The sequence below is a fragment of the Epinephelus fuscoguttatus genome, linkage group LG20 (assembly GCF_011397635.1).
Source record: "Epinephelus fuscoguttatus linkage group LG20, E.fuscoguttatus.final_Chr_v1".
NCBI lineage: Eukaryota > Metazoa > Chordata > Actinopteri > Perciformes > Serranidae > Epinephelus > Epinephelus fuscoguttatus.
The window spans coordinates 36,758,142-36,786,009 of record NC_064771.1 but is presented as its reverse complement, the minus strand read 5'-3'; the positions used below and the strand labels follow the sequence as shown (position 1 = coordinate 36,786,009).

Below are 27,868 nucleotides of genomic sequence, written 5' to 3'. Positions count from 1 at the left end.
TTATTTATTTATTTTCTCCTGTAAACGAGAGTTTTGTTCAGTTTTTGTATTGATAAGCACAACTGGTGCATATGATAATAAAAACATTTGGTCACACTCTGATTGGTGCAGACAGCTGTCAATCACAAGTACACCAGCTCTGATTGGTGGACGTCACGTCTGTATTTGACAGGAGGAAGTAGCGACGTTAGAAACAAGCAGCTCGCTTTTTCTCGGGACTAACTGGACAGAAAACAGCACCTGTGATGTAAGGCCGCTGTTCCACACGCTGAGGAAAGATATGCCTTAATGTATTTCATACGTGAGTATGTGACATGTTTGCTTTTATCTGCGCCTTTGTTTGTTGTTCCGGTCGGTGTCGGCTGTGTTGCTGCAGCCTGCTAGCTTGATTCAGCTCAGGTGAAAAGCTAACACACACAAACGTCTCATTTCTGGCGGTTTGTTTTGCGCACTGCCTCGCGTGCACTTCGTCTAATTTGCAGCCATCATGGGAACAATTTAAATCATTAGCATGTTGTAATTTCACCCCTGACATCAAACCACAGAGCAGGTTAGCGTCAGCTCACAGGCTAACGTTAGCTAGCTGTTAATGGTAACTAGCTAAACGCTGCTCGGACAGGTGCGCCAGGTGTCCGCTGCGGCTCGCGTTGCTTTCAAGACACTTCACGAGCATTGTGATGTTGTCAGTTGTCAACACGGCGTCAGCTCGGTGTGACGCAGCGAGTGAGTTAGTGGGAGAAGCTCCAGCTGGCTGCAACGTTAGCTGAGGTAGTTTTAAAGCTAATGTTTCATCCAGTGGATCTTTATTCTGCATGCACGCAAGACCACATTTTTTCTATGGCACATTATTCAGCAACAAAGGAAAAACATTGTAAAAGGATATATAAGGCATTTCAGCAAAGGACAAGAGCACAGAAAATAAAAGGTGAAAACACACTGAGACAGGTATAAAATACAAGAATAAAAGTTAAAGGTACTGAGTAATAAAAATACAGAAAAATAAAATAGGGATACGCGATATTAGATATTTAACCGATACCGATATACCCACTGCTTTCCCCACCTAATTTGTGACATCATATTGTGCATGCATACTCATATGGTGATGGCACACCAGCAGATGGAAACATTTAATACTTATCAATGTATGTAGCAAATGTTTGGCATCTTCTGCATGCCATGATCAAATAGTTGCTGATTAATTCCTGTTGATTGACTCACTGACTAACTGTCGCAGCTCTACACCTGTGCTGTAAGAAAATCTGTTGGACGTTTGTTTGTCTTTGTGTCTACATTACAAAGATCATTGACTGATATCCATGTGTAATTAATCATTACATTACTGGAGAAAAATCCATCAAAGCGACGGTGAACGTGTTTGAACTTGTAGTCTTTTCCATGAATTAGAGCTCTGCAGGAACACACTGTGTCGGGGCTGTGACTAACCATTATTTTTTATTATGAATTAATCTGCCCGGTATTTTCTCCATGAAATGATCGTCTACTAAGGCTGCACAATTAATGAAATATTATCGAAAGGCTAAGTGTGCAGGAGCTTTCCTTGTTTGAGAAAGGTAAAATGTGTCTCAGCATACCATAAATGAAGCATTGTGTCTGCAGTTCATATTCCAGATGTAAGGGAACATGCTTGTTCGGGACAGACCCCAGCAAAAATCACCACATCATCATTTTTTAATATTTTTCATTGCTATCACCATTCCCGCTAGAATCACGACTTATATCACCATAGGTATCAGCAGCCCTGTTGTCTGTGAAATATAAGACACTGAAAAATGTCTGTTAAAATGTCTCACAGCTCAAATTTATAGATTTAAATTGCTCACTAAATTTGGGTATTCGAGGAACCAAGCTCTCTGAAACACTGAATAAATATGAAGCAGATTTGTTGAAAATGGTTTCAGAGCATTTGATACAGAAAGAAATGGTGATATTGTTATTCTGTTCACTGAAGTCTGCGTTTTAAAAAACAGCTCACGTGAACGTTCTTTATTCCCTCTAACTTGCAGGTGAGGCCAGCATTAGGGAGACGATTTCTCGTCCGTACGTCATCCAGATGAGGCATGCTGGAAGTATGCAGCCCATGTACAGAAGAGATGCTGGAGTCTGGCACCAAACAAGAAGTCTCCTCTACAAGAATCTGCTCATCAAATGGAGGACCAAGCAGCAGAGTCTCCAGGTGCTTAGTTTTCAGCTGACTGATATCAATCTGTTTGTTCTGCTGTGTTCACTTTCATCCAGCTCACGTCCATGAGTCCTTTCTTCTGGTGCCGTCTACCTCGACTCCACTACATTTACAGCTTAGAAAATAAATTTGCCACTATTTTGATCATCATCTTTATCGATTTGAAATGTAAAACATTTCATGGTTCCAGCTTCACACTTGTGAGGATTTTTTGCAGCTTTTTCTTATTATTAATTGCTAATTTTTATGTTGAGGTTTGGGCTGTTGGTTGGACAAAATAAACATGATGACGGCGTCACTTTGGGCTCTGGGTCAGTGTGACACTACCTCTCACTATTTCCACAATTCCAACAAACCAATAAGTTTATGAAGAAAATAATTTGATGCAAAGACTTGTTAATCAGCAGGAATGTAGCACGACATGGAAGTGAAAGCAGTGCTCTGTTTATTTACAAATGAAAGTGCAATAAAAATATTTTTTCGCTTAAATCGTTACATAATTATAAATAAAAATCCTGACAGTCGTTTTGGCCATAACCTTGCAGCCAGACTCTACTGACAACAACAGTAATTTTACCTCACACAGCGTGAGAGCTGCTGGTGCACCGCTGCCTCCATCAATAAAAATAATAATGATAATAATCATGCATTTTATTTAAAGGCGCCTTTCAAGGTACTCAAGGACACCTTATAATCACAGTTTAGAAACAAGCAATACAAAAAATAACAGCAACAACAGGCAAGACAAAATAAATACCAGGAGACAAAATAGATATCAAGGATGAATCAGATGGCATATACCAGTTTAAAAAGATGTGTTTTAAGATGGGATTTGAAGATGGAGAGAGAGTCAATATTGCAGATATCTTGTGGGAGAGAGTTCCAAAGTCGGGGGATGGAGCAGCTGAAGGCTCTAGCTCCCATGGTGGACAAGCGAGCAGATGGTGTGGCGAGTTGGATAGTGGAAGAGGATCTTAGAGTACGGGAAGGAGTGTGGATATGAAAGAGTTCGAAAGATACAATCGGGCTAGGCTATGAAGGGCCTTAAAGGTGAGCAGCAAAATCTTGAAGTCGATACGGTGTTTGACAGGGAGCCAGTGAAGTTGTTGGAACAGGAGTGATGTGCTCTCTGGAGGGAGTTCAAGTGATAATGAGTTTGAGAAGGTTGTGTGAAAACCAAGATTTAACGGGCGGGAGAATGGAAGTTGGCTTGGTGGAAAGATAGAGCTGGGTGTCTTCTGCGTAGCAATGGAACTGAATGCCAAATTTCCTGAAAATCAGACCGAGAGGTAACAGATAGATAATGAATAGTAGAGGGCCCAAGACAGAGCCCTGGGGAACACTGCTTGTGACAGGAGAAGAGTTAGTTCAGTTAGTTTGTGTTACTGTGTGACTTTGGTGTTTTAAAGGGTTCATTCAGCAGCAGCTTCCATGTTAAGTGGGGTAAAATTACTGTTTTTGTCAGTGGAGTGTGGCTCTGCAGAGAGCGACATAATGGCTTCAGTGCTCCGTCAGGAATAGCTGTCTGACAGAAAGGTAAAGCGGTGAAATTATTGAAAATACAGTGTTCATGAAGACTGATGTTGATTTTGTCAGGTGACTAAAATCCATTTTGTTGCTGACTCTGTCCACAGCAGTACATTAATTGGCTTCTGTGTCCATACTCTGCTTTGTTTCTTCAAACTGGGGGCGTACTGACTCACATCTACTGTAGCTAATACACTGACTATGGAGAAAGACCTCATACAACCTCATTTCAAAATATCTCAACTGTCGCCTTAAGCTCAGGATAACCATTTATCCCGAGTTATTTAAAATTGAGTTCATGCTTCTGTGCAGTGTTGTGTCTCTAATGTTTGGAGGATAAAGTGTTTCCTGAAACAGCACTGAGATAATCTCGGGTGAACCAAATCTCCTGACAGAGTTTCCCAGAGGAACCGTGTCCCCTGTGCGCTTCTCTCTCATAAGCTGTTCCTTTTATGTGTCTGTGTTTGCAGGAGCTGATCCTACCTCTGCTCCTGTTGGGTCTCCTGATTCTCATCAGCACCCTCAATCCTCACGTCTATTATGGAGGCATCAGCACCATGGAGCTGGAGCGTGACGACCACTTCTTCAAGGGCCTGGGCTACACGCCCATCACCAACATCACCAACCACATCATGGAGGAGGTGGCCCAGGAGATGCGTAAGTCACACCTACAGGACAGGACCCCGCTGTGCTGTTCTCCATAACTGATGTGTGTCAGACAGGACAGTGGCTCAGGAAGGGAAATGAGAAGGTAACAGGACACCAGGTATTTTTGGTTCATGACTTTCTTATTCTCCTGCTCGTGTTTTCAGATCTGCAGGATCGCCTGGAGATGTTTGCCAGTGAGGAGGACCTGGAGAACGCCAGCCTGTACGAGCCCTCCAGCTACGTCGGTGTTGTGTTCATGGACAGCTCGGCCACGTCTTACAGGCTGCGCTTCCCGTACAACCAGCTGCCCTTACCCAGTGACTACACAGAATCCATCGGTACATTTTTTATTTTACCTCCTTCATATATACGTAAAATATGTCTTAAATATTTTGTAGATTTCATTTTTTAAAAAAAGGATTAAGTTTCTTGTTTCAGGTGATCAGACTGTTGAGAATTGGGTTTAGATTTTGGATTCTTTTCTGCATCGTCACATAACCTTTTAAGAGAAGACAGCGCTGCGTCTGAGATCTGCACAGACCTGATGCTGTTGTCATTGTGTTTGTTCTCCTCCAGCCAACTGTTTCACCAGCTCGGTGAACTGCAGAGCAGCTAATTACTGGTACTCTGGCTTCATCCGCCTCCAGTCTCTGATCGATGCAGCCATCATTCAGGTGAGACGGGCCAGACATCAGGACGGTGTTCTCCAGTGTGAATCCACTCCACAGTGCGAGTGTTGCTCAGGAGAAGTTTTTATACAGCAAAGAAAATGTATTTTTAAAGGAAATGCTTTCAGTACAGAGAAAAAGGTGTTGGTTCCTGCTTTTTAAAGGGATAGTTGCTGACTCACATCTGCTGTATGTAAGCATGTATTTAGGTTTTGTACCTCATACAACCCCACTTCAAAAAAATCCACACTGTTCCTTTACCTCAGAGGATTTACTGCTTTTCTTTTTTATATCGCTGTATCTCATCAGGCTTCTTTGTCGGTCAGACCAAACAATGAGTTTAAAAATTGTCACCTTGGACCTCCAGATCTCCTGATTTTTGGACATTGTTAAGACTTACCAGCTAATAGAACACACAGTTGATAATCTGTAATGGATATAATCATTCCTCACAGTCCTGGTTTGATGGTGTTTATGGTCCGTCTGTACAGATGCAGACGAAGCGCTCAGTGTGGAGCGAGATGGACCTGAAGGTCGTCATGATGGGTCAGCCAGGTTCCGTGGAGGTGCAGAAATTCCCCCACGCCCTCATCTCAATCTACCTGGTCCTGGCCTTCACACCCTTCGTCACCTTCCTCATCGTCAATGTGGCAGCTGAGAAGGAGCATCGCCTCAAAGACACCATGACCATGATGGGGCTGTATGACACCGCTTTCTGGTGAGGGAGAGGAGCGCGTCAGTTGCTGTAGATAAATAATCAGCAGGAACCTGCTTTCTGTTTGCACGCTTTAAGTCTTTGTGTCGTACAACAGGTTGTCGTGGGGCCTCCTGTACGCCGCTCTGGTGACCACCATGTCCATCCTGATGTCCATCATCGCCACGTATACGGCCCTGTTTCCTAACAGCGACTTCTTCGTTATCTTCTTCCTCATCTTCCTCTATGGAATATCATCAGTGAGTAGAGCTGTGGCAGAGAGGAAATATACACCTCCACAGATGTGTTGCTGTGGTTAAACGCTCACAAGACACATTCATATCGTATTATCTACCCCCAGTTAGGGCTGCAATGGTGTGAGATTTTCCAGTTACTGCTAAGGAAGCAGCACTACAAGTATGACATTTTCTAAAATTGTCGCTAATTTTTAAAGGTGATTTCTTCCAAGTGTTTCCACTAAAGTTTAACTGAAGGTTTTAACTACAGTGCTGTTTACTTTAGTGCTCTCAGTACAAACAGCTCCAATGGTGGGACTCAGTAAAATACTGATCCTCTTCTCTCCTCCCATCTCCCTCTGTCGTCTTTCGCTCTTCTCTCGTCCCACAGATCTTTTTCTCCTTCATGCTGACTCCATTATTCAAGAAGCCAAAGTTTGCCAGCACCGTGGGCTCCATGCTGACGGTGGTGTTTGGCTGCCTGTCACTGTTCACCGTGCTGATGAAGGACTTCCCTCAGCCACTCGTCTGGCTTCTCTGCCTGCTCTCCCCCAGCGCCTTCTCCATCGGCATAGCTCAGGTGACAAACACACTCACACTGAGCTCCACTGGTTATTCTCTAGGTCAGAGAGGCAAAGTCGCACCATGGGACCTAGTATCAGAAAAAATATGTTCAGTAGAGACAAGTTTGCGAGTCAAGAAAGTCGCAGTTTGTCCTAAAACTGTTGAAGTATAAGACTGAAAAAAAGTAATTAAAAAGACTACTTAAGCCTAGTTCACATTACACGATTTTCACCCTGATTTTGCTTCGCGGAGACTATTGTAATCTTTTGAGTGTTCATACCTGGCGACGTGTGTTTCTGTCAGCGGGAGTCTTGTCAACTGCGTGATGACCTGTGTGTGCACACCAGAAGATTTCTCCACTGAGCCCTCGCCGACAGAGCCCCAGATAACGCGGTGACGTCACCAAACAATGTTTTTTAACTTGGAGAAGACACATCATAAAGACATGGATATTCTTCCCAGTGTTGAATCAGATCTGCCTCCAGGGCCTGGGGCCAAACACAACACGCTCCCCGTGATCCTGTGGACGCTGCCATTGTTGTTGTTGCTTGCCGGCTTGTCAGTGTTGCCAGATCTTGGGAGAGGAACACACAACCAGGGCTATGGAAACAAGCCCAAAAGAAGCAACTAGATCTGGCAACCCTGCGGCTTGTCCTCCTCACATTTCTTCCGTCCTCCTGCGTGCTGATGTGGGACGTATCCCGCCTCTCATTGGCTGATGCTCTTTGTCAGTCGTGTCAGCCTTCTCCAGTTTTCTAGCATGCCAGATATCCAGTCCCAGTCACAGACGAGGGGGCGACTTGCTCGTAGGCTTGTTCACACATGAGGACTCGTCGTGGCAGACTATCTGCCGACTCACCTCCGACCCAAGGTGGCTCTCAAGATCCTCTGCCGTGTCAAAATCACAGTGACAATCCTGTAATGTGAACTAGGCTTAAGTTGCCTTAAAAGAGGTCGCAGCTTTCTGTCTGTCTGAAGCTACGATGTCTGTGTGTTTGGTACCGGGATTTATTTCTAGAAGAACAGGTGTTAGTCATTCAACTTGACCCACATGCTTCCAAGCTTTGATTGTTGCTGTAGTAATCAACATTAAAATCAGTTTTTAAATGCTCCATTTATATTTATGCATCACTCCAAAAATCCTATAAAATAAGAAATAGTTATCCGACATTATTCATTTCGCATCAACATCAGGGTGGGGCGACTCATCAACATAATTGACGTCATCGATTAAACTGAAATAACTTTGTATTGTTTGGATACACATATAGGAGCCGTGCAGTTATTTAAGATATGAAACACATGATCTGTAATCTGTGTTTGTGCCTGTGTGTGTTTGTCAGGTGGTTTACCTGGAGGCTCAGGGAGACGGGGCTGTGTTTTCCTCCCTGGCCAACGGCCCTCATCCTCTTTATGTTCCCCTGCTCATGCTGGTGTTGGACTGCATCCTCTACCTTCTGTTGGCCATTTACCTGGACCAGGTACTGCCTGGTGAGTACACACACACTGCATACGCCAATATCATTTACTACTAGCGAAGTCTGCTTCAATGTTAGAGGTGTGACGGTGCGCATGAATCATGGTTCAGTGCGAGTTCAGTATGGCGGGAAAAACCCAGTCATCAGGATCTGTTAGTTTTCATGTCTTTAGAATAGGGCTGTCAGGTGATTTTAAAAATGAATCTAATTAATTACCTGCTCTGTGATTAATTAATCTAAACTAACCTTTATAAGTTCTGCAGCACCAGACAAGTTTCCCCGTGGCATCACTGCACTTTAATCTCTCATTGTTTGAGTGTTCTTGCGATATGTAATTCATTTTGTCTGCAATGTAGGGGAGTTTGGGATGAGGAGGTCCTTGGTGTACTTCCTGAAGCCATCCTATTGGTCCAAACGAAGAAAGCGCTACGTTGAAGTGAGCTCAGTGTACGACACGGAGGTGAAAGGCGCTCCTGGTGGGGACGAGTGTGTCGAGCCGGTTTCACCTGAGTTCAGAGGGAAAGAAGCCATCCGGTAAAAGTCTCAGCTTGCATGTGAATGTCAGTTAGATGTTTATTTCTGTTGTAATAAATGCAGCTTGTTACATTTCTGGATAAGGTAGTACAGTTTTTTATGATGGATGCCTTTGTAGCATCATTAGATATTACTGCTGTTTTATCAAAGTGTGCACAAAGTATCTAAAGTATTCATTCAGAGTATGAGCTCTGTGATTGTGAAGCATGAGGAGAGGAGTGATGCTTTGAGAGTCTCCAGTAGAAATCAGAGTCAGGCTCCTGGTCCTGGTCCTGGCTGAGGAGAGCCTGTGGGAGCTGCTCTTCAGTCTGACGTCTCTGAAAAATCTTTTCTGCTTTTTGTCTGGCAGCATCAATAACATCCAGAAAGTGTACAAGGAGAAGGACAACGTGGTGGAGGCTCTGAGAGGTGAGTCCTCAACACTCTTTAGCACAAAGGCTTCTCAGTTAGCACCTGTTGTGATGTCATCGATATCATCTGCTCATTTTACACAGTCAGGAACAGAAGAAGCTGCCACCCCCTTTCTTTTTTCACTTTTGGTCATAAAAGATAAAAACAGCACATAAATAATAAGTGCAGTAAAGACTTTATTCTGACTCCACTAACACATATTAAACAGCACATGGTATCAGTTAACCTTCAGGGCTTTCTGACAGAGAAACCCACATGATGAATGTCAGTGCTGAAACAGCCCTACTGTGTGTCTGCTCTCCTCCACTCCTCCTTCAGGTTTGACTTTTGACATCTACGAGGGTCAGATCACAGCTTTGCTGGGACACAGTGGGGCAGGAAAGTCCACTCTCATGAACATCCTGTGTGGCATCTGCCCGCCCACCAACGGCTCGGCCACCATCTACGGCTCCCCCGTGGCAGAGATCGCAGACAGGTCAGAGATGAAGCAGCTGGTGGGGATTTGCCCTCAGTTCAACATCATCTTTGACGTGCTCACTGTGGAGGAGCACCTCAGGATATTTGCTGCCATCAAAGGGATCCCGCCGTCAGACATCGACGCTGAGGTAACAGGACGATCTAAACACTTTAAAAGTCTCTTGTCTGTAGCTGGGTTTGTTTCACAGCCTTTGTTGTGAACTATTTAGTCTGAAAGTATTTAAATGCATGAACATAAATCATCTTGAGTTGTCAGTCAGGGTTCAGAGGCTTTTTTTTATTGCACTTTGACACTTTGACTGGTAATTACCAGTTTAACAAAAACCCTGTTACCAGTCTGACCTTTCTAATTTCAGACGGCTCATTCAGAAATGCAGCGTGAGATTGAGGGACTGTTTCTTCACTTTGATAGGTTACCAAAGTGCTGAAGGATCTGGACCTGGAGAAGATCATGACTGCTCAGGCAAAGAATCTGAGTGGAGGCCAAAAGAGGAAGCTCTCCGTGGGCATCGCCATTCTCGGAGATCCTAAGGTACCTGAGGCTCAAGGGCTCTCAATATTAATAGTTTAATGTGTTTTGTGTGTATCCTGGTCTCACATTGGAAAGTCTTTGGCATTATCAGTCTCTCTTTGAGCAGTATAACATCATCGTGGGTCCATTTTCTGAGCCATTTGCATCATGTTTGTTCCTGTCAGATCCTGCTCCTGGACGAGCCCACAGCAGGCATGGACCCCTGCTCCAGACACCAGGTGTGGTCACTGCTGAAGAGCCGCAGAGCTGGCAGGGTCACCGTCCTCAGCACGCACTACATGGATGAGGCCGACATTCTAGCTGGTATGAACTCTCTCTGTTCCATAAAGTCCAGTTCAGACCGGAGAGTTGCGACGAGACGAAACCGATTGAGCTCGACTCAAGCCGGCTGATGGTGTCACCTGCAACTCAGCTGGTCAAATCGCAGACGGCTGGTTTTAAATCACGTCCCCTGTTTCAACAGCCAGTCAGCTTGTAGTGAAGTCTGCTGGTCAAGTCAGAATGACCACAGACAGCGTGTTGGCTTGCTGCGGCAGGTATTGATTATGAATACAGAGAGTTGTTGACTAGAGATGATACACCGTCTCATGGCGGTGACTTGGTGTGAACCGGCAGGTTTTACAACACTGCAGAATGGTGCATTGCAAGTAGTTGGTTGTTTCAACTCATCTCCTTGCGAATCTTTGGTCTGAACTGGGCTTTACGTACACTGACCCACAGACACCAAAACCATGAGGCTATCTACTTAAACAACTTGAAATTTCCAACTGGGAACTTAGGAATTCCCACTTCCCAGTGCAAATGGAACGCACCACAAGTAAAAAGATTTCAAAAGAAGTGCAGCAGTGTATTTCAGGCCTACATCGGGAAGGTCAGAGTGCGTTAAAGGTCAAAGTGAAGATGAATTTTTAGCTTTTTTTTTTTTTTTTTTAATAACATTAGTGAGCTGGCTGATATCTACATAAGTGCCAACTTCACCCTCCATGTTTTTTTTATGCCTCCATGCCGACAGCAGCTGTGGCCGGAGGCATTATAATTTCGGGTTCTCCGTGTTCATTCCGTCTGTCCCATCCTTGTGAATGCGATATCTCAAGAATGCCTCGATCGAATTTCTTCATATTGGCCACAAACATCTACTTGGACTCAGTGATGATTTTTTTAAGATTTTGGTGGTCGAGGATCAAATGTCAAGGTCAACATGACCTTTCATCATCTCATCATCGTGAAGGCAGTATCTCAAGAACAACTTGAGGGAATTTCTTCAAATTTGGCACAAACATCTCCTTGGACTTAGTGATGAACTGATTAGATTTTGGTGGTCAGAGGTCAGTGTCACCTCATCTGTCTCATTCTTGTGAACACGATATCTCTGTAATACCTTGAGGGAATTTGGCACAAACGTTCACTTGACCTGAGGAATAAACTGATTAAAACTTGTTTGTCAAAGGTCAGCGTGACCTCACAAAACATGTTTTTGGCCATAACTCAAGAATTCATTCACTAATTCTGACAAAACTTCACACAAATGTCTAACAGGATGAAATAATGAAGGTCAAAAGGTCAAAGGTCAGCTTGACTGTGACATCATCATGTTTTAACGTCATATCTCAGGAACAGAAGGGGAGACATTTGGTCAGATACTGAATTGGTGATTCTAATCTTGAAACTGTGCTGATTGTATAGATCTTCTGTGTGTGAAGCATCCATGTTTTCACTGACATGGATGGAGACTGTCAGACACTGGACTGGTGGGCGGAGTCATACAACCACAGGGTGGTGACTCTAGTTTTACTTCTACAGTTGACATTGTTCATGTCATCATCTGATGTCTGAGTGCTGATAGCTGCACTCTGATGATGTTTCATGAAGTTGCTTGCAGCCAGCTGCCGTTTCAGAATCACAGACACAGATGTTATTTTTATTTCTCCAGATCGTAAAGCTGTGATCTCTCAAGGACAGCTCAAATGTGTTGGCTCCTCTCTGTATCTCAAGGTCAAGTGTGGCGTTGGATATCATCTCAGGCAAGTAGATTTTACCTCCCTGTGTAGTTTATTGTTTCAGCTGTCAACTACTGAAAACTCAAAGAACAGTCAACCATTTTTGGATATTTAAAAATCCTGCTTTTTTTGCTACGACTTATTGAGGGTTTGTTTTCTAACTTGGTTTTTTTCCGCCCCTGCAGGATGTCTATCAATGAGAGATGTGAAGCCGAAAAAATCACCTCACTGGTCAAGCAGCACGTTTCCAAAGCAAAGCTGTCTCGACAACACGAAGCAGAGTTAACATTCACTCTGCCTTTTGAGAGCATGGACACGTTTCCAGGTCAGATCTGGTTATTTATATGGCGTCCTTTCATAACAAACTGAAACAATACTGAACCAGCAGGAAGTGCTGATTAACTTGTCTGTCACAGGCCTGTTCTCGGAGCTCGACCATCAACCCAATCTGGGAGTTATCAACTATGGGGTTTCCATGACAACACTGGAGGATGTATTCCTTCGTTTGGAGGCGGAGGCTGAAGTGGACCAGGCTGGTGAGTGTGTTACCAAAGTGGCGTTCTCCCTCCCCGATTCCCTTATTAAACTGTACATCTGTGTGTGTTTGTTTCGTGTCTTCAGACTACAGTGTGTTTAATCGGGAGCAGGCGGAGGACGAATGTGACAGCGCCTCTCTGGACGATACTGACCAGCGGCTGCTAACGTTCTCAGACAGCAAGTCAGACGTCGTGTCAGGTCACGCTCTGTGGCGGCAGCAGTTCAGCACCGTGGCCTGGCTGCACATGCTCAACATGCGCAGGGAGAGGAAGGCCTTCGTCTACACGTGAGTGTTGATGGAGATGGCTTAAATAACTTACTTTACAGTACCACTACCAGAACCCTGAAGAGTACTTCATTTCATACCTTCTTCTTTTACTTCATTTGATACACGTCATGTGAATAGAGTTATGTTTAGTACAGCGATACTGTCAAACATTTTGGTGGCATCTCTGCACACTGAACTGCCGACTCCGTAAATACATTGTGCTCGACTTCACCACACCACAGACTGTTTGGGTTGTAGCTGCTGCTGAAGTGAGCCAATCACACTTTGCAGCAAACGCTTGCAGTGATTGGCTGCACCTAAAACCATACTAGAGTCATTTTTTTCTACATCTGGGTACAAAAAGGATTGAATGCAGGTTTGAGTGGAGAAGTTTTGATGCTTCTTAACCCTGGGTTATTATAGTTGATACCATACGAGGTACTGAGTACCAATACCCGGCAGTCCTAGTGTACAGAGACAAAAATGATTCGAAAATCCTTTGTGTGGATCACGTTAATAAGTTACTCTCGTTGGCGTTTAGCTCAGGCTTTTGTTGCACTTGCAGTGCCGTGGTGAGACCACTGTCTCTGTTCTGCCTGTGATGAAACATCACGCGCCACAGACGACAGCAAAACACGAGACTTACACTGAGCTGAAACAAGTTCTCATAACTGCAGTAAATAACAAAAATAAACATTTGTGATTTGCTGTTGTTTATGGCGGGCGCTGTATCATGGCGGGCGGGCTGCAGAGTGGAGGAGAGGCAGAGTTGGAGAGTTGATGACTGCTGCACCCAGCGCTGCTGAGCATGAAACCTTTGCCAGTAAAAACACCTGTGTGACAGCTGACATAAAACAAAGCAGTAGATCGGATCTTTGAGATCAGATCACGACATCACCAGTTCCATCCTTAACCTGAACTTTTGTGTCAAGTGACACTTACCTTTCTGGAAATTTCATGCTTTTCTTTGTTGAGGTTAAAATGCTGTTAATAACCTGATGGCACACTAAAATGTAAGTGAATTCCACCAGAGATACAAACGAATAATTATACCATTCTCATATGGTTCTAAGAAAACTCCAACCAATCTTGGCAGAGCGTCCTGTCTGTCTTCCCCACGTGGAGGCCTCTGACTGACGTAACCGCTCGCGTAAGCTACATTTGTCATAGACGTAATGAGGACGTAATGGAGGAGGGGGGATGGGACTTTGGAGGGAGGTGGGAGTTGTGAATGTTCAGATTTTTTCTAAGCGCTGCGTGAAATGCAAGAAAGGTGAGAGTAGCTTTCATGAGACATTGTCCCTTCCTTCCATTCATCCTGTCTGTCCTCTCCATCTACCTTCCCCTGCAGCCTGGCCTTGTTCCTGGTGTTTGTGGCCGCGGTGCTCGTCCTGTCTCTGGCCACAGGAAACATCCAGATTCACTCCCCAGACCGTCAGTTTCTGCCCATTTACCTCCTCAAAAGGAACCAGTCGCCGCGGAGATACGCCACCAGCCTCCTGGTTCAGAACTCCTCAGGTGAGTCTGCAGGAGGTTTTCAGAAGGATGAGACTTTGTCCTGTGACCTGGGAGGAAACTGGATGATGTTTAGTGCCAGGATGTCGGCTGTATACCTGATCTGGTGTTAGATTCTGTTTTGAAGTTAAGTTCAGGTTTTGTTATAATGCTGTGTGTCCTCAGTGAGACCTCAGATCTCCTTCCTGTCAGAAATTGCTGCATGCTGTAAATATTGTGATGGTCCACAGACGGCTGTACAGCTGTTAGATTACACCATAAACGACAATCGATGAGATTTGTCCCGTGGGTGCAATTCTAACTGACCTCCTTGATGATGATGACCCTCTGAATATCCTTTTACTCTCATTTCCTCCATTTTGAACTCCTCACAGTGCTGTTTTCTCACATGTGGCTCATCAGTGTGTTTTTTTTTTTTTCTTGTGCCAACAGGCTCTGATATTTCTGACTTTGTCCACAACCTGGAGTCTCAGGACATCAAAGTGGACATGATGAAACACAGCGACTACATGGCCGCGGCTCCCCACAGCGCCGCCATCAACGTTACAGGATCCAACAAGGTCACTTCATGTTTTTTTTAACACTTTATTTGTAGTGTTTTTACAAATTGTGAAAAAATGAGTTCAAATTAAAACACAAACAAACAAATAAGAGAATTGTCCTGTCGCTCAAAAGCTGTTCACGCCTGTGACATAGTGACTCAATCTCTCGACATTCCTCCTCTTGAGTCCTTATCCTGTGGGTTAACAGTTCCTTATCATATACACTCACTGGCCACTTTATTAGGTACACCTTGCTAGTACCAGGTTGGGCCCCCTTTTTAATTCTTGGTGTCATAGATTCAACAAGGTGCTGAAACATTCCTCAGAGATGTTGGTCCATATTGACATGATGACATCACACAGTTGATCCATGATGAAAATCTCCCGTTCCAGCACATCCCAAAGGTGCTCTATTGGACTGAGATCTGGTGACTGTGGAGGCCATTGGAGTACAGTGAAGTCATTGTCATGTTTGAGATGATGTGAGCTTTGTGACATGGTGCGTTATCCTGCTGGAAGTAGCCATCAGAAGATGGGTACACTGTGGTCATAAAGGGATGGACACGCTCAGCAACAATACTCAGGTAGGCTGTGGTGTTTAAACCATGCTCAGTTGGTACTAAGAAAATCTCCCCCACACCATTACACCACCAGCAGCAGCAGCAGCAGCCTGAAGCGTTGATACAAGGCAGGATGGATCCATGCTTCCATCTGAATGTGGTTTTTCCAATCTTCTGTTGTCCAGTTTTGGTGAGAAAACCCGTGTGAATTGTAGCCTCAGTTTCCTGTTGTTAGCTGACAGGAGTGGCACCTGGTGTGGTCTTCTGCTGCTGCAGCCCATCTGCTTCAAGGTTGGACAAGGTGTTGTTGCTTCAGAGATGCTCTTCTGCACACCTTGGTTGGAACCAGTGCTTATTTGACTTCCTGTTGCCTTTCTATCATCTTGAACCAGTCTGGCCATTCTCCTCTGACCTCTGGCATCAACAAGGCATTTTGGCTCACTGGATATTTTCTCTTTTTGGGACCATCCTCTGTAAACCCTAGAGATGGTTGTGCTGAAAATCCCAGTAAATACTCAGAGCAACCCGTCTGGCACCAACAACCATGCCACGTTCAAAGTCACTTCAATCACCTTTCTTCCCAATTCTGATGCTCAGGTTGAACTTCAGCAGCTCGTCTTCACCATGTCTACATGAATAAATGTTAATGAGCTGCTCCATTCATCTTGTATTGGTGCCTTGTGCCATCTCTTCGTGACGGCCTTTTTACAGGCTGCCAACAAGATTTTCAGAAGGTGTCTGTCTTCTCTTAACACAACTCCTGCCTTATTGCCTGAGTACATTTCCGTGCATGATCAAAGTATATCGCAGCATTTACCAAAAACTGTACTGTTTATGATTTGAGTCTGTAATCCTGGTTAGATTTCAGATATCTGATGGAACTGGAGATAAAACATCAGACGAGTGCTCAACTCTCCTGCAGCACCTCCACCTACAGTTATGGTGTTAGTGGTGTTTCAGATGAAGGGCCCTTTGTTCGAGGGCCGCAGAGTCCTCCAACTGAGAGCCTGACTGTATATTTAGATGGAGTGGAGTTCACCTGTCGACGTGCGTCTCTCTAACACTGTCTTTTCTGTCTGTCCACAGGGTTTCAGATACAGTGTTGCGTTCAACAGCACCACAGTTCACTCCTTGCCTATGGCGGTCAATATACTGAGCAACGCTCTTCTGAGAGGTCTGAATGGCAGTGGACAGATCAGAACGTGGACCAAACCATTTGATTATGTGAGTGTTTGACAGATGACACACATCCTGTTTTCTTTTGTGATTTAAAGATATTAAATGTTCCCATTGTGACATTTCTCAGCAAATCCCAGATGCCACGTCCTACGCTCTGGTGTACATAGAGGCCATCATACTGGGAATGCTGGCAGCTGGAATGCCTGCATATTTTGCAATGGACCACACTCGAGACAGAGAGGTGATCACTCACTCCCAGTGGTCATGATGCAAATGATCATTTGGACACACAGTTCTCCTGCAGTGTCGCGTTACTGCTGGCTTCTCACCATCTCACCATCCTGATTAGATATTAATGTAATAATACAGGAAATGTTTTTTGTCTCCTGCAGATCAAGTGTCGCTCAACACTGCGTATCTCCGGTCTGGTGCCGTCGGCCTACTGGTGCGGCCAGGCAGCCGTGGACATCCCCTTCTACTACCTCATCCTCTCCTGCATGACCATCATCCTCTTCTCCTTCCACACTGGAAACCTGCTCACCTCCAGCAACCTCACCGCTGTGGTCCGTACATGCATACCTTACACAGAATTATTATGTGTACCCCTCCTCGTCCACACACTGTGGACAACCATATCTTAATTTCTGCAAAGAGACCTGCCTCTCTGCTCCGTCTGTTTGGCTTAACTAGATGGAGCTTTCAGGGAGCACACCTGTGACAAAATGCTCAGTCGAGCCTCAGAAACATTCCAAGATCAAACGTATATAATACATGATGTGATTAATATTCTTTTCTGGTGATATATGTATGAGAAATACATGTTTCCATTGAGTCACTCTTCATGACCTCAAACCTCTCTCAGGTCCTGTGTATCGTCGGCTTTGGTCCAGCCATGATCCTCTTCACCTACGTGTTTTCTTTTGGCTTCGCTCGAGTCCAAAGCAACAGGGATTTCTTCTCTGTCATCTCCATGATGGTGAGACGGGATGCCTTGTTTATATGTATGAAAATAAAGGTGTAACCACCCTCTAAAATGTGAACTGCAAACAGCACAATAAGATGTGTTCATTGACGTTAAAACCTGTGATCACACTGCCTAAAATAAAAAGTAAACAGGCTTGTAACAGCTACACATTCACACCATTTTATGATGTATCTTTGATTCATCTAATCATGTTTTAGACCATTAGAGCCACATGAAAGACTTTCACCGTCTAACTGTGTGTTACGCCTCAGGTGTGTGTGGTGTCAGCATCACTGGTTCAGTTGTCGTTTGTGAACGACAACCCTGGACTGACCAGAAACCTGCACAACATCTTGTGTTTCTTCAACCCTCTGTACCCCCTCATGGGCTGCCTCAACTGCATCACCAAGGTACGAGCTCCACAGGGCAACCGGTCGCTTCTTTCAGCCGTTTTTCTGTCTGCTTTTTAGGGGACCTCCTATGTTTTTCCTTGATTTTGGTCATATATAGTCTGCTCAAAAAAATCAAGGGAACACTTAAATCACACATGAAATCTTCATACACAGCCCTGGATTCCTCCTGGTGCAGTGGGCCCTAGTGTGTATGGGCTCAGCCTGCCTGTATGACAACATCTGGGCATGCCTAAATGGACAGATTGATATCCCTGAAGTTTAACTGACTTGGTGTTAGACTGAGACCATCATGTGTTCAGGGTTCAGGGTGTTTTCTCTGTGAAGATGTGAAAGCTCCAGCTGCTGTGTGAGCAGCAGCCTCATCACTGATGCTTTCTCTTCGTCTTCAGGCGACCTTCCTCCCCTCTCAGTACGAGGAGAACTTCCTGTGGAAAAACCTGCTCATTGCGGTTGTAGCTGTATGTATATAACTATAAAGAAATGTTGGTCCAAACATCACTGCGTTCAGTGAACACAGAGTGTAAAAAACATGTGTTAAGTCCTTAAAATGTGTGTGTTTGTGCTCAGCCGTATCTGCAGTGCATCCTGCTGCTCTGCCTGCTGCGCTGGCTGGAGATCCATTACGGAGGCAAAACAATGAAAAGCGATCAGTTCTGCAGGTAAAGATCAGATTTCAGGTCATAACTCAGATTACACACTGACGCTGCACTTTTTTTTTTTTAACATGGAGGTTTTACTCGTATTTCACATGAACACTTCTCAGTCTGACACTCGTCTCAGTTCAGTTTTAATGGTGGAAGATCTCTTTGCATTTGCAGGATCTCGTCCAAATCGAAGCCCAAAGTGGAGAAAAACCCAGAAGAAGGGCTGAACGAGGATGAGGATGTTCAGATGGAGAAGGCCAGAGTGAAGGAGGCCCTCACCTGCCAGTCCTGTGAGGAGGTGAGGGAAGGATGCCGACTTAAGGAGCTGTTGAACTTCGTCTGTCAGATGTCAGTGGGTGTTAGTGGGGATTTTGTCCAGTGGGAAATGAGCTTTCCTTTCTGGGATGCACAGGTCTCTGTGCCTTTATTTCAACTAAATTCCTGATCATCTCTGCTTCATATTCTCTTATAATTAAGATAAACACACACAGGTTATACATTGATTATTTAAATAACCCTTTTTCCTTTAACAAAAGTTGTGCTCATGAGCCTGAATCTGCAGGATTCCTTTTTATTCATTGTATGTTTTCGCCCCCTGACCATCACGATGTATCTGCTGATCACAGTTAATGTTGTCTCTCCTGTCCATGTAGAAACCGGCTGTGGTTGTGAGTAACCTGAGGAAACAGTACAAAGGCAGAAGAGAAGGATTTTCTCTCAACAAGAGGAGGAAAGTGGCCACAAAGAACGTCTCTTTCTGTGTTCGCAAAGGTTTGTTCCGTCTGTCTGCTGAGTGGACTCGTATTTTAATGTCCTGGTTGCCAAACCTGGTGTGTTAAACTGCTCTGACCCTCGAGGGAACTGGTGACAAATGTTCAGCCACAGTGTTTGTTTCTAGGAAAAATAAAACTGCTGTTTCCTCAGGTGAAGTTCTCGGACTGTTGGGCCCCAACGGAGCAGGAAAGAGCACCATTATGCACATGTTGTCAGGTGACACTGACCCGACTGCAGGACAGGTACTGCTCAGATTAAACTCTCCATGTCTCTCACTAGGGTTTCAGCAGTACACCAGTTTCAGAGTGGTCTAAAAATGAACAGTTATCATTTCATGTTCATTTGCTTATCTACAATATTGAGAAAAACATGCCACCTGACGGAGAATCCTCCACTGCCTGTCAGACTGTTTACACATACACCCATTTAAAAAATGGTTTTAAGTTTTGCCCGGCAGCCCCCTCACCCTGACATCCCTCCATTTAATGCATGTGTAGGTCCTGTTTGTACGTGTGTGTGTGTGTGTATTTCAGGCCTGTGTGTGTATGACAACAGAGTGAAAAAAATCCCAGGATTGAATCCAAGAAGATTAATAAAGTATATCTTTTTCTTTTTTTAAATCTGTGACCGTAATCGTACTGTAGAAATCTCACACTGTTGCAGCTAGTTTTGGTCCAAAATTGCAGTACATTTAAAAATAAATGTGACCTCACTCACGTTTACACACCTACTCCAAAATTTTCATCTGTCATTGAAGTTTTCAGAACACATATAAGTTATTAATTTATTAGTAATCATTGGAGTTACTCTAAAATATAATCTGAATTTGGAATTTTATAATTCCTTGTGTTGAACAAGCAATTTGTTGCCAGTAAAAGAAAGATGTTTTTCTCTTTTCTTGGTCCGCGTGCTCTCGATCACTAGTAAAATTTTCTGTTACCTGACGGGAGCAAAACTAAGAAATATACAATATAGAAATACAAAAGTTTGTATACCCCTCGCTGCATGAGGACCAGTGCTGTCAACAATTAGCACCGGCCAAATGCTCCTCAAATATGCTGCTAGATTTGCTTCACTTACCAGCCAAAAAAAATAATGGTTATCTATCAAGTGGTTGGTAGAATTTAAAATCCACCAGTCACAGTGACAGGTGGTCACCGGCTCACTGACCGTCTGTTGTCTTCGTCCAGGTGCTGATGGGGGACTACAGCACAGAGTTTCGTCTGGTGGACAGTCCCGTGGAACATGTGGGCTACTGTCCTCAGGTGAACCCTCTGTGGCCCAGGATCACTCTGCAGGAGCACCTGGAGATCTACGCCGCCATCAAGGGCCTGAAAGGACAGGACGTACCAGGGATCATCAAACGGTGAGACGACACTAAGTTTTGTACAGTGGACACTCACAGGTGATGGTGTGGTGTGACAGGTACGCCTCCCTCCTCCAGAGAGTTCCCAGATATTACTGATTCTTCTGATCCGTAAAAGAGGACCACCTGTAGTGTGATCGTCAGCGTCTGGGTGGACGATAACAGGGAGTCAAACATGTGACATTTTGAAAGCTGTTTATGAATTCAGTAAATGTAACTTTATTGACAGTATTTTAATGTTCCACCTGCTGACTACAGGGAGAACCTAGTTTACACCACCTCTGTTTCGTAATGATGGAGAAGATCTGAGATGATCTGTGATGAGATGTGAGAGCTGCTGACAGCTGTGTTGTGACTGTTGTTGTTGTCAGTGTGGTGAACGCTCTGGAGCTGAAGGACCACCTGAACAAACAAGCCAAGACCCTGTCAGCGGGACTCAAGAGGAAGGTGAGAGGACGTTCACCATTTTAATCTATACAAAAACACTCAGCTGTCAGCATGTACACAAAGACACAGGATCTTAAAGAACCCACTGGACTTTAAATTAAATAACTGGACACACTTTGCAAACAAAGAAACATTAAACATGGACTCCACTGTTGTTTGTCTGCAGCTGTGCTTCGCCCTGAGTATGATCGGGAATCCTCAGATCGTCCTGCTGGATGAGCCGTCATCAGGGATGGACCCCAAATCCAAACAGCGCATGTGGTGAGACTTTAGAACAGTGACATCCTGCAACGTCTCCTGATTCTGCTGTGTTTAATGTGACATTTGTCATCAAAGGACATGTTAGATTATTTTCATTATACATTTATTTAAACTATTAAAAATTAAGATCATTTAAAATAATTCAGTTCCGTTAAAAAGATCTAATGTTACTTGAGGAATGTTTTGATTGAGATCTCACAGCTCAATATTTTAACTTCATATACATTTTTTTTTCTATAAAATCCTATTTCTCAGTCAGTTCAGAGAGAATTTATGATTTGCCGTGAGGACACTTGACGTCTCTGTCCCATCTAAAGCGTCTGACCTCTGTCTGTGTAGGAGAGCCATACGTGCTGCCTTCAAGAACCGCCAGCGGGGAGCCGTCCTCACCACACACTACATGGAGGAGGCCGAAGCCGTGTGTGACCGCGTAGCCATCATGGTGTCCGGCCAGCTAAGGTCAGCACTCACAGCAGCGTGTCTTTCTCTGAAGGGACTCGTTCAGGTGTCTGGATCTCTCAAAGCTCCGTCTGTCTTTCAGGTGTATCGGCTCCATCCAACATTTAAAGGGGAAGTACGGTCGAGGTTACAGTTTGGAGGTGAAACTCCGAGAGGAGCTGACGGGGCTCCAGCAGGTGGCGCTGCTGCACAAAGAGATCCTCCGCATCTTCCCTCACGCCGCCCGGCAGGAGAGGTGAGACCCAGTCCCATTAAAGGTGTCAGTGAGTACAAATGAATGTCACATGAGCTGCCAGAAAGTCACTTTTGAAGATCCTGTGATCTTTAAAAGGAGAAAAAAGACAAGAAAAAGAGGAAGTAACGAGAAGGAAGAGGAACACAAACAGTTTGATTTGTTTTGCTGCAGTACTGTGAGTGGCCACTGGGAAACATTGGCTGCAAGGCTGAGCAGCATATCTGGGGTTCTGTTTTATCCCCATAAAGTTTCATTAGCAACACGTTTCTTTTCCTCTGGTTCTGTTAAAGTAGGAGACGTATCACTTGTTAACGTAACTTTCAAAATAAAATCACCAGTAAAACACACAGGATGTTAAAGTGTCTGGCTGATGATTTCTCTGCAGCTTTGCTACTCTGATGGTTTACAAGATTCCCATGGAGGACGTCAAGTCACTGGCCAAGTCTTTCTCTCAGTTAGAGAGCGGTGAGTCACACACACACACACACACACACACACACTGCTGACTCAGTCCCTGTATTATTTCACCTGATTTAATCTCTGTTTGTCTTCAGCAAAACAAACCTTCAACTTTGAAGAGTACAACTTCTCCCAGTCGACCTTGGAGCAGGTACAAGCCTCACAAACAGCACAGAGCCACAGGTCACTGTGCTGACGCTCCCCGATGTCTCATCCTCCTCCTCTGCTCCGTCTCTCCGTCCTGCAGGTGTTCATGGAGTTTGCCAAGGAGCAGGAGAACGAGGAGGACGAGGTCGGCTCGCTCAGCACAACTTTCCAGTGGCAGCGTCTGCGGCAGGACGGCTCCGCCCCCGTCAACCACACAGACAGCATCGTGCACCAGCTTTGAACTCCAGCCGAGAGGGAGCAGGCTGGTGACTGACCAGGACCGACCTGCCGGGCCTCAGCGCCTGACGGCTCACGCCAGCACTCGCCCCCGCTCCACGCAAACCGACGCCCACCGCCCTTAAGTGAATGGGACAGAGCTGTGTGGGCGCTGGCACACACTGGCTCTGACTGTGTGTGTGTGTGTGTGTGTTTGAGTGTTTGGGCTCCGGGCTGTTAACGGCCTCCTTCTCCAGGTCTGAGGTGTGCATGTGTGTGACCCTCGTCCACTGGTGCTCCGTGTTTTCTGAATCGCACTGACCGAGGGGGGCCGCGGTCTTTCTTGACACGCCGATGTGACACCTACTCCTCTTTCTAATGGTGTTTTTTATCTTCACAGGGAGTCAGTCAAAGGAAAATATATATCTATAAATAATATATAATATTCATGCTTTGTAATCATGTGTTCTCCTCTGCTCAGAGGTGTTAGAGTAAGTGTGTGTTTTCGTCTGTTGTGTTTGTGAAACCGTTTATTTTTTTTTTTTTTTACCAGAACTGGAATCCATCCACGATCGTACCAAAGCAGCACATCTCTGAACCACACACCACCACACCTCCTCACTAACTGACACGTCTCCATTTGTTGTTTGGTGTCGGTAGCATGTGCACAGATGGATTAGTATCGACGAGGGGAAGATTGTGAGAACACATGACCTTCACTGAGCCCTCAACTTAACAAACCCCTCTCCTCATGTTACACCAGCATGCACACCTTAACGTCCATGCTCACATTAAACGTCCTTCAGGACCGACTGTTGGTTATCGAGGAGGCTGGGTATATTTAGACATGTGGCGGACAGACACACGGATGTTGGGATGGAGGGTTGTTGGGTCGCTGTGGCCTTCCTCTCTGCAGGTTTGAACCCGTATGTGAACGTAGTGTAGAATATGCACTCCAGTACATGTAGCACACTGCCCTCGTCAGACGTTAGCCAGGGCTGATGACCTCAGCAGTGGAGAGGTGGAGCTCGAGGTTGCGTTCGCATGCAGACGGGGCTTTTTGAAGCAGTTTGACGATGAAGATTTTTTGATGTTTGAATGTACGTTTGGCTCCGGACGTCACCCTGTTTCACTTTGGTGCCACTTTGAATCACGCAGCTGTTGTTTTAACTCTGTGTGTGAGCGAGTGTGTGTGTGTGTGTGTGTGTGTGTTGTATATCTGTACACGCAGGTGGGTTGTTGGTGCAACACCGATTAAACCGATAAATTGTAATTTTTCCATGACGTTCAGGTGAGAGGATGAAAGGGTTAAAGGGAATTTAAGACACTTTGAGAAACGCTCGACATGTTGGGTCGAGTTTTATTTTGTCAGCGACCGTACATCAGTGTGGGAGGGTGAGGTTAGTCCGGAAGTGCTAACTGAACATCTGTAACTGGATCCATTAGTCCGCTGGGTCGGTTGGACACAAGGAGGTGGACAAAATAACAGGAACAGCTGATATGATATGGAGATGGATTTGTTTCAGAGTTATTTAGGTAAACAGATCGACGGTCTGTGTGTTAAAGGGACAGTTCAGATGTTTTGAAGTGTGGTTGTGTGAGGTGCTTCTCAGTCAGTGTGTTACCTACAGGAGATGTCAGTCGACACGTCTCCAGTTTGGAGAAGCAGGCACAGAATCTAAACAATGCTCTGCTGTAGACAGTCAGCAACAACATTTATTTTAACCTCCTAAAAAATCAATATCACCATGTTACTGAGAGCATTTTCACCACTTTGTCTTTCTGTCAGGAAGCTTGTTTTGACGGGAAAGCCGTGAACAGCGTCAGTTCCCATGTTTGCTCTCGTCACAGTCACCAGACTCCATTTAGAAAACCAGTAATTTTATCTCTCTGAACACAGGAGCTGCTGGTCGACTGCTGCCTCCATCAGTTAGTCAGTTTGTGTTATTGTGTGACTTTGTTGAATCTGAATTAACCCTTTAAAACACCAAAGTCGCACAGTAACACAAACTAACCATCCAACAGAGGCAGCAGTCGACCAGCAGCTCCTGTGTTCACAGACGTTAAATCACTGTTTTTCTCAATGGAGTCTGGCTCTGAAGAGAACGACGTAACGGCTTCCTGTTGTAAATCACTGTCTGACATTAAGGTGAAGCAGTGAAAATATTCTGAATATAATGAACACAGAAACTGATGTTTTATTTAAGTGGAACTTTTTAGGTGTCTAAAATACGTTTTGTTTCCGAGCCGTCCACAGCAGGACACTGTTTAGCTTCAGTGTCAGACTCCAGCCTGCCGACTGACATCTGCTGTAGGTAACACGCTGATTATGCAGAAGTATCTCATACAACCCCACTTTAAAAAACTCTGAACTATCCCTTTAATGTGTAATCTGTAAATATAAAAAAAAATCTACAAAAACAATTAAACAGAAAACACTAAATTTAAAACAGATCTGCAAATACAGATTCCACAAATAAAGAATATTTGTGAATGAATTTAAAAATAAATGACAAACATTTGTGAACATTTATCCAGCATTAATAACTTTGAAACAGATATTTGTGAATCTGAGTTCTGTGATTGTGAATTTGCATTTTAGGCTCACTGAGACATTTTTTATGCCTCTGCGCTGGTGACAGCTGCGGCCGGAGACGCTGTGTTTTCAGCTTGTTTCCATCCGTCCGTTCCATTCTCATGAATGAGAGGGTCTTGAGGGGATTTCTGTAAATTTGGCACAAACGTTCCCTCAGACTCACCAATGACCTGATTCGATTTTGATGGTCAGAGGTCACTGTGACCTTACATCTGTCTCATTTTTGTGACCGCGGTATGTGAACACCACCTTGAGGGAATTTCCTAAAATTTGGCACAAACGTCAACTTGGACTAAAGAATGAACTGATTTAGAATAGGTCTTCTGTGTGTGCAGCATCCATGTTTTCACTGACATGGATGGAAACTGTCAGAGAAACGACTGGTGGGTGGAGTTATACAACAGCAGGGTGGTATTTTCAGTTTTTTTTAATCTTCAGACTTTGTCAAACGCACAGATTGTCGATCGCCAAAACATTTAGATAACTGACAGATATCACTGAGACTAATCGATCTCCATATTGTCATGTGACCCGGTGCAGCGACAACACAAACTCTGACCTCATAACTCCACACGATAAGCTCCATAGAGGGCGTGTTTGTTGCAGGGTGTGTTTGTTTTGTCCACCTCTGTATCATCTTATGAGAACAGGAGGACCAGAAGTTAAGAGTTTGTTTTAAAGATGCTTATTTAATTCAAATATCCAACATGAATCATTTTCCGTGCCGACTTCCGTCATGTGTTCATGACAGACTTTTTGCGGTGGGTTTTTAAGCCTCAGACAAGGTGTCTGGGATTTATATAGAAGAGTATCAATGCCACGACATTAAAAAAAAAGATCGATATCAGGTAGTAACATGAAAAGATTCTTGTTAGAACAGGATATTTTTCACATTTTTACAAGATTTTTTCATATTATAACAAAATATTTTCATGTTATAAGAAGAAATTTTCATGTTATAAGCAGATGTTTTCAAGTTATAATGAGATGTTTTCACATTACAACAAGAAATCTTCATGTTATAACAAGTTGTTTCCATGTTATAACAAACATTTTTCATATTATAACAAAATATTTTCATATTAAAACCGGATGTTTTTGCATTTTAACAAGAATTTTTAATGTTATAACGAGATGTTTTCACATTATACCAAGGAACAAGGGAAAGCATGAAAAATATCTTGTTATAAAATGAAAATATTTTGTTAGACAAGAAACTTTTCTTGTTATTATCTGATAATAGTTTTGGGGGAGTTTTTGGCGTTTCTAGGCTTCTGTAGTTTTGTGTGTTTCTGCAGCAGCTACCGTCTCTGTCACAGATGTTTTATTTCCTGTTTTTTTTCCCCACTTCCTGTCATCACGAAGTGAAGCAGAGCTCATTTAAGTATCAGTTCTTTTATTTTGAAGGAGTCTGAAGCAGAGCTCACTTAAGTATTAGTATCAGTTCTTTTATTTTGAAGGAGTCTGAAGCTGATAAACTTTACTAACATCAGAGCACAGATCACAGACACGACATATTCAGCCTGAGACAGTGAGCGGCAGCGCTGCACTGTCAGGCGTTTTCTCTCCTTTTAAATGTGAAAACTTTATTTAAACGCCGTTGACATTTTTTTTCTTGCACACATGTAGCCTTGTTCCCTTTTCACCAGGGGACAAAATAAAACACTGGCTCTGCGTCAACATGTGCGGCGAGGATAGAGGAGTTTTTGCGATGTCACATTTACACTACCTATGTTTATATTTGCTTTCCTAAGTGCAATGAAAGGTATTTATTCAGCCATTCACGTTCATGTGTGTCAGTAACATGTAGCCGCCTGTATGACATCAGCTTGTTTTGCACGCGTCTCGTCCCTGCTTCCTGTTCAGAGCGTCACATGGAAATATTCCACTTGAAGAATAAAACAAACTGAACTGTGGCTCTGTGGGAGGAGTGGAGAAAGTGGAGCAGGTTTCATTTTGTTTTCCTGGTGGTGGTAAAATTGCACTATTTCTGGGAAATTTTATAACCTTTCTTTATATTATGCAATCTTTGTAAGATTATCCGTGCACTGATTTTATTTTTTAACGACTGTGGTTTAGCTGTGTGCTGTATTTTCCTCTTCTATCACCCCGTGTCCGGACGGACACTCGTCATTAACGAACTCTGTGGTCTCGACACCACCTTTTCATGAATAAATGTTAATCCTCATTAAAGTTTCGTCCCTTTTTTATGTCTCCACGACAGCTACAGATGGACGCGTTATGTTCTCAGGTTGCCCGTCTGTATTGTGAACACGATATTACAAGAACACCTTGAGGGAAGTTCTGTAAGTTTGGC

The 27,868-nt window shown here is 44.1% G+C and overlaps 1 protein-coding gene across 1 annotated transcript; it reads left to right on the top strand.

Annotated features, from left to right (window-relative positions):
* The first annotated feature begins 148 nt into the window (after positions 1 to 148).
* On the top strand, positions 149 to 27,836 carry abca5 (ATP-binding cassette, sub-family A (ABC1), member 5). Its single transcript, XM_049563227.1, has 38 exons — positions 149 to 301; positions 2,028 to 2,197; positions 4,201 to 4,387; positions 4,543 to 4,716; positions 4,955 to 5,052; positions 5,538 to 5,764; positions 5,859 to 6,000; positions 6,368 to 6,556; positions 7,884 to 8,031; positions 8,375 to 8,552; positions 8,902 to 8,960; positions 9,282 to 9,568; positions 9,853 to 9,972; positions 10,137 to 10,275; positions 11,903 to 11,993; positions 12,155 to 12,294; positions 12,386 to 12,505; positions 12,591 to 12,792; positions 14,126 to 14,292; positions 14,722 to 14,849; positions 16,478 to 16,615; positions 16,698 to 16,811; positions 16,963 to 17,133; positions 17,433 to 17,546; positions 17,807 to 17,944; positions 18,337 to 18,405; positions 18,515 to 18,606; positions 18,766 to 18,889; positions 19,245 to 19,362; positions 19,516 to 19,607; positions 20,556 to 20,731; positions 21,103 to 21,178; positions 21,345 to 21,439; positions 21,779 to 21,898; positions 21,981 to 22,133; positions 22,519 to 22,598; positions 22,688 to 22,743; positions 22,840 to 27,836. Exons 1-38 carry the CDS (start codon positions 289 to 291, stop codon positions 22,978 to 22,980), a joined length of 5,046 nt encoding a protein of 1,681 aa, XP_049419184.1. The 5' UTR covers positions 149 to 288; the 3' UTR covers positions 22,981 to 27,836.
* The last annotated feature ends 32 nt before the right edge of the window (positions 27,837 to 27,868 follow it).